Consider the following 12,500-nt stretch of genomic DNA (forward strand, 5'->3'; position numbering starts at 1 on the left):
TCATTATGACTATTGTTCCATTGTTGTAGTTCGGTGTGTTAATTATAGACAGATATAAAATGCAAGGTCCTCATTGAGCCTTTTTGTTCTCATTGATATATATATAATACTATACTAAGCTGCTAGAAGCTGTGGCCTGTAAAAAGCAATGAGCAAAAACAAATGAAACAGCTTCGGGAAAAAAAACAAAAAAAAAAAAAACAAACAAACCCACAATCAAACACGAAACGTTTTGTGCTCAAAATCCTTCTTCAGCCAACACAAAATAAAAAACAAAACAAAACATAAAAAAAAAATAATAAAAAAAAAAACAAAAAAAAAACAAAAAAACAAAAACAAAGGAAAATAAAACATGGAAAAAATTACATTGCCTAAAAACGGGATATTTTATAAAGTTAACTCAAAAGTCTTTAGAGTTAGAGCCTCAAGGCCACTAAGTTTCAGATTAACCTCTTTCTATAGCGTTAGGCGGCCAAAACCAATTGCTTGCTTCCATTTGTATAGGACGCTAGTCTATGTCAAAGCACTTTCCGCCAGATTTAAAAAGACGTATTTACCAAGGACGTATTTACCCATTCATTGCTAGTTGAGCAGGATGGGTGGGGAGGGGGAGGAGGTGTGTGTGTGTGTGGTGGGGGGGGGGGGGGGCAGAAAAGATCTCAATTGCACCCAGGATCAATGCCTTCTCGCTCCATTCCATGTGAAGCGTGCGTTCTACCAGCTGAGCTATCTGGACCTCTGTCTTGTTCCGAAGGTGTAAAGTATGTATAAAGTACAATAAAAAACGACTGCACTTTTGGATCCGCCTATGTTCTATACATGATTAAGCAAATAGTCATTGAGCCTGCGCGAACTTTGACCCAGGAATTGGGTTGGGGGGGGGGGGGGGGGTGTTACAAGAATGTAGGGATTATTATTGGGGAAACCGTATAATTTGTCTGCCCTAATATTCCCTCTGATCTTATAATGATGCTATTATTATTGCCTCTTGTTGTTGTGTGTCAGCGATTGCTATACTAACATTGTCTTGTAAGGTCGGAATAATAAAAAACCTGTCAACTAGGACATTTGAAAAGACGCACGTTTTAGGAGGAAGTAAAAATTCTAGTCGCTAATTGTTACCGTTAAAAATCAACAATTTACCCTCACAAGGATTGAGTAACACTTACTTCAAAATCCTTTCATTTTCAATAATGACTTAGAGATGCTCTAAGGAGCTAGCATGTCTGATCGGTAATCAGAAGGTCTGAGGTTCGATCCCCAGTCGAGGACGACTGATTTTTATGGGATAGTATTTTTCTTTCTTGCTTTGTCTGGCACCTTTCATACACACTTGTTCAGTTCTTTATTTTATTACACGTAGTGTGGTGTTAGAGAAGCGATTTTGATACTTTGTCCGTTCAAATCCTTGTGAAACGGGAATCTTTAATTTATGTTGACCGTTAAGTTCATTTTACGATGATAGATTGTATTCTGCTTCTGCTTGCATGCTGAGGCCATAAAAATCAGCGTGTGTTTGTTTCTCTCTCTCTCTCTCTCTCTCTCTCTCTCTCTCTCTCTCTCTCTCTCTATATATATATATATATATATATATATATATATATATATATCCCTCTCTCTCGTTCTCTCTCTCTCTCTCTCTCTCTCTCTCTCTCTCTTTCTTTCTCTCTATATCTCTTTCTTTCTTTTTTCCGCTCTCCATCTATATATCTATCTCTTTCTCCCTATCTCTCTTTCTCTCTATCTCTCCATCTCTCTCTCTCTCTCTCTCCTCTATCTCTCTTTCTCACACTCTCTCTCTCTCTCTCTGTATGTGTGTGTGTGTGTGTGTGTGTGTGTGTTAACTCGCTATTCACTCGTAGAAATAATCAAATCGCTTCAAATTTTGTTTTCCATGTGAGTTTTCCTCATAACAGCGTTCACTGTGTTGGACATAACTAAGGGACATTATCGATGACAAACGCATTGCTATTATACTCCATTCCAACAACCTCTTAATAGCTTTTATGTCAATTGCATCTCGTGTGTTTGTCAATGCATTGTAAAACAAGGCGTGTTAAATCGACAGTTCATTGTCCATAATGCCATTTATTATTAAAACACAAACACACACCCATACACACACACACACACACATACAAAAACACACAAACAGACACACACACACACACACACATTAAACCCTCCCCCCCCCCCCCCCCCCCCCCCCCCCCCAAAAAAAAAAAAACAAAAAAAAAACCACAAAAAAAAAAAAAAAACACAAAAAAAAAAACACACAAAAAACCCCCAACAAAACAAAACATCTAACCAAAAAAACAAACAAATAACAACAACAACAACATCAACAATAACAATAAAAAAAGATAAAACAACCAAAAGTAAAAGAAAACCCCAAAAAAACAAGAGACAAACAAAAACAAAACCAAAAACACATTTAATACAAAAAATTCCCAAGTTTGAGAGGCTTGGACAAGATGGGCATTTGTTCAGTCAATCGATATTTGAAGGACGAGTTGTTGTTGTTGTTGTTGTTGTTGTTGCTGTTCTTGTTGTTGTTGTTGTTGTTGTTGTTGTTGTTGTTGTTGTTGTTGTTGTTTAAGCTGTCGTTGATGTTATAAACATAAATATTTGTATTATAATTACATTTTTGTTTCACCACCCCATTTTGACTCCCAGATGCTCCCAGTGCCAAATCCAACTATCTTCTTGGTACATCCTACGAGGTGGGAAACTTCTTTGTCGTAAAGACTACTGGGCCAAGTTCAGGCACCTCTGCAATGGATGCTCTCTGCGCATCTCTGGTCCTGTTATGGTATGTATTCCATTATTATTTGACGTTTTCCTCACTGGGTAGGAGGGTCTTTTGTACTCCCATAGTGGGCAGGGGATGAAGGTGGGGGGAAAGGGGGGGGGGTCACTTATTGTGTCTTCCATCCCCCTTTATTTGTTTTTCCAACAGGCTTTCTGTCTTTGTCTTGGAATGAAATTACGTGGTTTTGTCTTGACCCCGGATCGAATCGGCGAAGTCCCGGGTTTGATAATTTTTGTCAAGATGAGAGTCATTTAAATTGATCGATATTTGAAGGACAATTTTTCTGGCCAAATTTTTAAATATGTGTTTTTCCAGAGTACAGCAGACCTGAAAGTTCCACATTGACAGCTGGAATACAAAAGGGATACAAAGATGGTTACAAAAGAAACAATGTATTAGAAGCCTAACAATCACATCGTCAATAACGGAGAGATATGATCTACAAAAGAAAAAAAAAATCATCTTTCACAATAATATAAATACACCTATTTCCCTCTCTGCAAAAAAAAAAAAAAAAAAGACCACAGGCAGGGACCAGGCGAAACCAAATGACAACATTCCAAAAGAAAGAAGAACAATTTTTAAAAGACACATTCACATGGAAAGGAACAACGATTTAGGGAGATTGAATAGCTGTGTCTCGTAGACTGATGAAGACATTGTCTGTCACCAGGGTCAAAAATCCCCCCCCCCCCCCCTCACCTTTAGGGGAATTCCACCCACCCAATATAACGGCGTTTTTGAATGCCAAAACATCAAAAAGCAAACTTTTTATGTAAAATAAATTAATTCAGGGGCTACTCAATGTCATTTTAACCTCTCTTCGTCTTTGCAAAAGGAAAATAATAATTATTTTTGATTGATTATTTCCCTTTAATAAACACAAATAGGATAATAATCTCATACAGATGTTAAGTTGTAATTTTTTTTCCCATGGTTGGATTTTGGTGGATATTTCACGGGAAGTTCAGATCATCGTCTGGTTTCATCAGAATAAAGATTAGCTCGGTACCAATTTCTTCCGGGTCAAACCCTAAATCTACCCGACTAGTGTGCCAGTCTGGTGCCTTCTTTAGTTGTCAGCCCAGTTCAGTTCTTGATGTCGCCTCGCCATGATCTTCAGGTACGACCTCTTGGCCTCTTTCCATCTTCTTTTCCTTGGGCCATACTTTTACAGATGCTGTTCTACCCTTTTGTGTGTCTGAATTATTTGGGGGCAGCGTGGCTCAGCAGTATGGTCTTTGCTTCGTATCCGAAAGGTAGCGAGTTCGATCACCCACCGCTGCGCTGTGTGGCCTTGAGCAAGTCACTCGCTCTAGCTCAATTTGCTGCGCTTCACAGCGGCTGATGCCTGGATTATTCCAGTCTTCCCTTGGAATAGACCCTAGAGAAAAAAATCCCCTATGGGAATTTTATTTTATTTTAATTTTTAAAAAATTATTTCAATTTCCTGCTCTTCTTTGGTTTGAAGAATTCCGGGTTCAGGTTGAGGACGTAGCAGCCTGCCTCCTTGTGCGGATATGTGGTGTATGACACTCGCTTTCGGATCGGAAGGCCTGTGTTCGAGCCTCGCTCGCCGCATAGTTGGAAAAGACTCTTTACTCACATTCTTTCACCGTATTTAGGTGTAAAATGAGTACCTGGTGGACGTTAAAGCGTTGTCTCTGTCCGAAAAAAAAATTGTAATATCGCCTAACATGCGTCATGTCACGTCTTACATGTTAAGTGTTGCTGTTGTAAAGCGCTTTGAGCACGTTTAGTGGATATTGCTCTATATAAAAGCTCAAGTTTAACGTTTAAACTTTTAAACAATTATTATTTGGTTCTCTCTCTCTCTCTCTCTCTCTCTCTCTCTCTCTCTCTCTCTCTCTCTCTCTCTCTCTCTCTCTCTCCCCCCCCCCTGTTTCTAGCTTATTCTACTAAATGCGACGAAAACTCCATATTTCAAATGCAGCTAGAGCCATTCGCTTTCCCATGTCCTCATAAAGAGTTTGAGGGTTTAACTCATAAAAATGATGTATAAGTTTTGTTGTTGTTTTTTTTTGCTGTTTTTCCCCCCGCATCCAGGTGGCTGGTGAACATCGCTACCATCCGGAGTGCTTCCAATGTTGTCTGTGTAGTGTTTATATTGGACAGGACGAACCCTATGTTCTGGTGGAACGGACTGCCCTCTATTGGTAAGTAGTGGTAATATGAAGTAGTAGTAGTAGTAGTAGTAGTAGTAGTAGTAGTAGTAGTAGTAGTAGTAGTAGTAGTAGTAGTAGTAGTAGTAGTAGTAGTAGTAGTAGTAGTAGTAGTAGTAGTAGTAGTAGTAGTAGTAGTAGTAGTAGTAGTAGTAGTAGTAGTAGTAGTAGTAGTAGTAGTAGTAGTAGTAGCAGTAGTAGCAGTAGCAGTATCAGTAGTAACAGCAGCAGGCATTCAATTGTAATGTTTTATGGCACAAACAAAATATCATAATAAGAACCCCCTCCCCCCACCCCCACCTTGTCCTCAGTCGGAAAAAAACAATGTACGCCACACATTCCCAGAAAATAAATATGAAACAAAAGTAGCAATTAAAAAGAAAATGTCCACGACGGCCAAAGGAAAAAATAGAAATAAACGAAAGAAAGAAATGAAAGAAAATAAGACCAACGACCTCAACAAGTGTCATTCATTGAGTGACGATGACTAAGGCCTATACTATTATACACTTCTTAGTCAAACATTTATCAATCTGATAAAAGATAAATAGAATGTATACTTATTTATAGTTTAAAATAGGGACCACACAAAACGAAATAAAAACTACTGATATCCTACAGACTGCCTGCCACGTCAGTCAGCAAATATATATATATATAATATATATATATATATATATATATATATATATATATATATATAATATTATACATGCATGTGGAATGTCAACTCAATTTGGTATGCTGGAATGAACAGGGTGAGGAATTTGGAGTTTTAACTCTCTCCTTGCCAGCCATTTTCAGGATTTTTTCCAAAACTTCACACACATCTAACACAAATATATATATAAATATATATATATATATATATATATATATATATATATATATATATATATTATCACTCAAACACAGTAGCAGTAAGTTCTTGCTAAAACATGCTCTACAACACACTGTTCATTTTCTCTACATTTTATTATATACAAGAGAAATTTGAATAAGACAAATGTTGATTGTATCGTAACGAATGTGACGATTTTCTTATAGTTGGTAAGGAGAGGGTTAAACTAAAGAAAATAATTAGACTTAGGAAATACTTTTTTTTCTAGTCTATCTCAAAGTACTTTCCGCTAGATCTAACAGACCCAGTTACCCAATCACTGCTGGGTGGAGAGGGCGGGGGATCGGAAAAAAATAATCTCGACTGCACCCGGGATCGATATCTCGGTCCCTTTGCTTGTGAAACGAGTGCTCTAGCAACTGGGCTATCGGGACCCCTTGTTACCATAAACGCTTTTGGACAAATTATTTAATTGAATGAACTGTAAACTTAGCTCTGTCTGAAAAAATATATATATATTTTTATTTTTCAGTAACTTAATTTCATTCTATTTATAACCCCATAACATCAAAGTCTTCCGTTGTCGTTTGTGGTCTTGTAGTATGAAACTCGCTTTCGGATCGGAAACTCCTTGTTTCGAGCCTCGCTCGGCGCATAGTTGAGTCCTTTGAAAAAGCTCTTTACTCACATTCTCTCACCGTAGTCAGGTGTAAAATGAGTACCTAGCCGTCAACAGCGTTGTCTTTGTCTGGAAAAAAAATGGTAATATCGCCTAACAGGCGTCATGTTACGTCCTACATGTTAAGTGTTGCTGTTGGACAGGGAACCCTTGCAAAGCGCTTTGAACATGTTTAGTGGATATTGCCCTATATAAAAGCTCGTTTTGTTTTTGTTGTTTGTAGGTTTAATTAAGAAGCACCCTACCCCCCCCCCCCCCCCCCCCCCCCCAATGAAGGCGTATTGTAACTTAAATCTTATAGTTTGGCTTAAAATTCAATTCTTTCCAATTTAATAACATTTTGAGTCGATTGATCACGTATTGTGAATCGAACATCAGGGCCCGTTATTCGTGATACGACACCTTGTTGAAAAAACGGAATAATGACAAATAACAAGTGGGTAACTAAGGAAAACAAAGGTGGCCTCGTCGACTGCCGTTCATGACGCCCATTGGTTGGGGTGGTGTGACGTCATACTTGCTTGTCGTCTGCTTGCCCATCGGCTAGACACGAAAAACGATGTCGGTGAATCACCAAAACATAATAAGTGGTGTGTTTGTCGAAGGCAGGGTGGGTTGTGGTGATTGCACAACGGTTACCAACTGTAACTTCAGTATGTTTTTGTTTTTGTCGCAACGGCCCTTTAAAAAAAATAAAAATGTTTGAATAGGCTATGTTGTCGTTTTAACACGTTGCCAAGATTTAGGTTTGTCATAAAGAGTTATTGTGCATGCACTATTGATGTAACATACCTGATTTGCTTGCTAGACCAGATATACCAACACACAAAACTATGTGTAACTTTTAACGTTTATAGAAGGAATGAAATTGACGCCACTCATCTCTTAGTTAGTGTTTTTTTAGTCAGCCATTTTTATTAGTTCTCACTAATTTCCATCAATAGACAGTAGATAGAACGAAGTTGATGTCACTCAGGTCTTTGTTATATATATATATATATATATATATATATATATATATATATATATATATATATATATATATATATATTGCCATTCATGTTTCTGAGTAATTCTCACTAATCTGCGTTAACAAGACATTAAACGTTCAAGGTTAAACATAGTTTTGTGTGTTGGTCCGTTATACATCCGGATGACAATGTTATGAGTTTCTTAGCCAAGCGCACAGCATCTATATTTCCGGATTGCAATGTTGTGAGTTTCTTATCCAAGCGCACAGCACAGCATCTATTGATGCCAGAGATAGCGATATTATTTTAGAGACTCAAAACTTCTGAAGTGACTATTGGGTTTTAATAGCAGACGATGCGTGTCAATGTCAGGTCGAGTCAAGTCGGTAAACATACTCTCGCGCATGTTTATACAATTGAAATATGGCACGGGTTTTCGCAGCTTTTTATATTCAGATGTGATTTTTTCTCAATAAATTATTTTCTCTGACCCTAAACTTTTTGTGTATTTGTACGATTGATATAGCGGGAAGAAGTGGTTAATGTTTTATTTAAACTGTCAAATTAAAATTTTTAACTTTTGGTTTAAAGAGTAGCAAGGTGGGGGAATTCCACACCCAACTTTTTCAGTTTATTGTCATGAAGTTTCTATTGATGAAATGAACACACAAACAGAATACAAATATCCCACTGCCATTCACACTTGGATTCTGTACAAATAACATTAAAAGAAGGAACGACACTTCATAAATCCCAAATTTTCTCTTTATTCGAACATTCATCATTTTGGGGTAATTCCACATCCATCATGACAAGCATGCAAAAACGAGAATGAAACAATCAGGAACAATAATTAACATCTGAAATGAACACAACAATCTTTGTAGACCATGACATCGGCGGGGTCCCGATAGCTCAGGCGCATGCCATACGACACCGTCTTTTCTTAAAATGCATCACCATGATTAGCCAATCACTATAGAAAAAGGAGAAAAACATGAACAGAAATCCCTGCTAAATCCAGCTCTAAAGCATGGGCATATATAAGTGACATCATTCATGTAGGTCCCAATAAGGCTTATTATTCAAACAATATTAATAGGCTACACACCTCCAAGAATTTTCTAAGAAAAACAATTAGTAAACTATGTTGGGGGGCCCTCTTTGTAAAATACAACCATCGATATTGTTATGGGACTTGAGAACATGTCAGGTGACGAACGTTTAGCATTCCTCGATCGAGCTTGTCTCAAATACAGAGGAATTAGGGGAGACTTAATTCAGCTATACAAGATAATACATAATATAGGTAAAGGATATAATCCCATCCATCAATTTTGTTTAAATTTTCCAAGATTACGTATACCAGAGGCGACAATTATAAAATATATATTCCAAGATTTCAGACCAAAATAAGACAGAACTCTATTATACGTATAGTGAAAACAAGAAATAGTCTCTGTTTTAACACAAAAAATGCATGTTCTTTGAATCAGTTTAGAATCTTAGTTGATAGCGAGTTAAAGTCTCTGATATTTAAGTATGACTAATATATTTTATTCTATTTTACGAAAAAAAGAAGTTAAAAATTAATAATTGATTAATTTCCGAATTCAATTTCATTTTCTTAATTTTTATTTATTTATTTATCTATTCATTTATTTGTTTGTTTAATCAAGTTATTTATCCATTTATTTATTTACCTATTAAACTTTAAGTTGTAATGTGGATAATTGTTTCCATCACTTTCATGATTTTGTAGACTGGTTTGTAAATGTTGACAAGTAAAATGTATGACATCTGAAACAAAGTTATATCATGATAATTTATCAGAAACTTATGTATGATTATTAGCGTTATTGCTTTCATGATTATTTTTGTCATTTATATTTCATTGTACTATGAACTTTGTACATTTAGGATTCATTCGATCACGACCAATTTTCAATTACAAGTTTTCAAGAGAGTATTTTTCGATTTTACATTGCAGTATTGAAATATTTTTCCTTACATTCAAAGTTGTGTAAAACTGTCTGTTATACAGTGCAAGCTATATGAGATTCTGTAATTAGAAACTGTTGTTTTATAAGGCATTTAAAGGATAAGTCCTATATTCAGCCTTTATAAGATAGGATAAGTCATAGGGTTTTGATAAAATATTTTCACAAAAAAGACACGACAAATTCGAAACCTGTAGGGTGTGGAATTTCCCTGACCTTTATGAATCTAAAATAGGCAAAGCAACTTACTAGTTGCATCTAGAAAGGTTTGTGGGGAAAATCTTACCTATCCGATGAATGATTAAACATTTCTAGCTTGAGCTTCAAAGTTGAAGAAAATTTAACAACAGTTTGCCATATTTGAAAACCATGATCTATGAATATTGCACTTACCTTCAATGGGCTCATAAAAACTTGAAAAATTGTCAGAATTCAACAGGAGTAAAAGTAGCTGCTTCTTGTGTTCAAACAGGAACTAGAAATCAAAGGCAGTTAAAACTTTGAACAGTATTCAATGGGTCTTTTCGCATTCTTTCTGCGAAGAGCTTGATATAATGGATGTGGGTGTGGAATAACCCCGGTGTGGAATTCCCCCACCTTACCTACTTTTGTAAGTTTAGTTGAGCCAAATATGGCATCACATGAAAGAGAAATGAACTCAGTTGTAGATTTGTCCCATTACTTTTTCACTCACCCTCGTAGACAAATGGGGATGATCTATAACTATCATTTCCATGTGCTCGAGGTCATTGGTCACATTGCAAATTGTGCTCAAGGTGACCCACATCGTGAAACGTGTTCACAGCTTTTGAAATATCTAACATCAAGATTGGTCATATTTTCAGCTTGACAACTTTTATAAACAAAAACAGCGTGTTTACAATTGTTAAGAAATATCCAATTGTCGGACAGCAACAAATCATCTCATTGACAGTAGTAGTAGCGTATGGCCACATCTCCACACTCTCCCATAGTGGGCAGGGAGGCACTTTCGTGTCTTTTATCCCCCTTTATCTGTCTTCCAAATTGCTTTCTGGCTTTGTCTTGGTATATGTGTTGTTTTTAATTTATAATGTCAGCATTTAAATGTGTTCTTTGTAGGGACCTTGCTCGAGTCTGGATGGTACTTTTAGGTTATATCAAACTAAGTACACTGATAGTATGCTCTTGGGATCTACACCAATTCCCTATTTGTACCATTCCCCGTTGTCTTACCTTTTCTTGAGTGCTTGATTTGTAATTCTATAATTATTATCCCATTTTCTTCCTTTTTTATTGGCGCTGATATGACCTTTATGTGTTGCAAGCGCCGTAAAACAAAAACAAACATCTCGACACTGGAAGTCTCCAGCCAGTCTTTAAATTCGTCACCGCAGTTGGGGACAGTCTCGAAACCTCCTGTCAATCTCGTCACAGGGCAGTGTAGGATTATGTGGTCTGCTGTCTCTGGCGTTCCCTGGCTGTGTGGACAGTCGACTGACTCACTCAGACCCCATCTATGCATGTTTGAAGCAGTCCTGCCGTGCCCTGTCAGTAGTCGGTTTGAGGTGACCCACTGTTTTCGATTGCCATTCCTGAATCCTGGCATGGTATTTCTCCAATATTCCCCCCAGGCTTCACCAATATCGAAGTTTTTCAGTCCTGAGTGATAGAAGGGCTTTCTGGATGTCATTGATGGACGAAAACCTGAATAATATAGATCGCTCCCATTTCGAACATGTTCTCAAGGCCACTGCGCGACCTTTCTTATAAAAATGTATTCTGTGATTTACTACGATTGTTTATCGAATTTGATTATTTGACATTAAGATTATCATTGTGATCATAATATGATTATACTAAACAATCTATCTGTAGTTTAAATTCGGGTGCGTGCTGGAGAAAATAAAATTCTCGAAAATCGACAGTTTTTTTTCTATAGTAAAATCGGGTTTTCCCCAAAACTAAAGTGAGCTTTTATATTGTGAGCTTTTATATAGGGCAATATCCACTAAATGTGCTCAAAGCGCTTTACAAAGGTCCCTGAACAACAGCAACACGTAACATGTTGAACGAGACATGACGCCTGTTAGGCGATATTGAATTTTTTTCAACAGAGACAACGCCGTTAACGGCCAGGTACTCATTTTACACCTGAGTACGGTGGGAGAATGTGAGTAAAGAGCCTCTTTCCAAGGATTCAACTATGCGCTGAGCGAGGCTCGAACCCAGGACGTTCCGATCCGAAAGCGAGTGTCAGACCACAAGACCACATAGCCGCCCAAAACTAAGGGTCTCTAATCGTCTGACAACCCAAATTGTCATGGTCTCATTGTTGTAATGGATACATACATACTCTCAAACCAAAGCAAATTATCGTCCATTACAACAATGTTAACTCAAGCCCATAATTGTTTTCGGTTATCAGACCTGAAAATATATGTACGTGGGGTATTAAATATAATATAGATTCTTGCACTCTCGCGTTTTGAATTCCTAACGTGGTCCAAATCGCTGCGTGACATTTTGGAGAGGCGAATAAAAATATTTTAATGAAATCTCTGACTCACCCAGGTGACGACAGTTTCGATACATTTAATGAATATTTAAATTAAAGGTGAAATAAATCAGCCTTAAAAGAATGGCTGTCATTGATGTATTAATGTAAACGTTTTAAAAATAGACTACCTGTACATATCACCTTGTTGTTTTTTATTTTAGCGTGGAATTATAACAATCTTGTTAATGTAAATGTTGCTGCTCGAAGCTCGAGTACATAAATGGTGATGGAAGAAAAATGAACTGGCTAAGCTTTTAGCCAAATTTTATTGTTGATCTCCTCGTTTTCTCCACTGTGCTGTGCTTTCCAATAAATTTCTCCACTGCATCGAAGAGAATCCCACCAGCCGTGTTCTGAACCCCCCCCCCCCCAAAAAAAAAAAAAAAAAAAAAAAACAACAAAAAAAAAAAAAAACAAACAAAAAAAAAAAAAAAAAACAAAACAAAACAAAAAAAAAAAACAACAAAAAAAAAAA

At 36.9% G+C, this 12,500-nt stretch overlaps 1 protein-coding gene across 1 annotated transcript in view; it reads left to right on the top strand.

Moving 5' to 3' along the window:
• Positions 1 to 12,500, top strand: part of LOC144967639 (LIM domain kinase 1-like) — a 62,658-nt gene that overhangs the window by 8,498 nt on the left and 41,660 nt on the right. The window contains exons 3-4 of the mRNA XM_078905152.1: positions 2,677 to 2,812; positions 4,880 to 4,989. Coding sequence (XP_078761278.1) covers positions 2,677 to 2,812; positions 4,880 to 4,989 — 246 coding nt within the window. The remainder of the gene's footprint in view (positions 1 to 2,676; positions 2,813 to 4,879; positions 4,990 to 12,500) is intronic.

This window comes from Berghia stephanieae, chromosome 3, assembly GCF_034508935.2.
Source record: "Berghia stephanieae isolate SIO BIC M18660-M18661 chromosome 3, UCSD_Bste_1.3, whole genome shotgun sequence".
In the NCBI taxonomy this organism is placed as follows: Eukaryota; Metazoa; Mollusca; class Gastropoda; order Nudibranchia; family Aeolidiidae; genus Berghia; species Berghia stephanieae.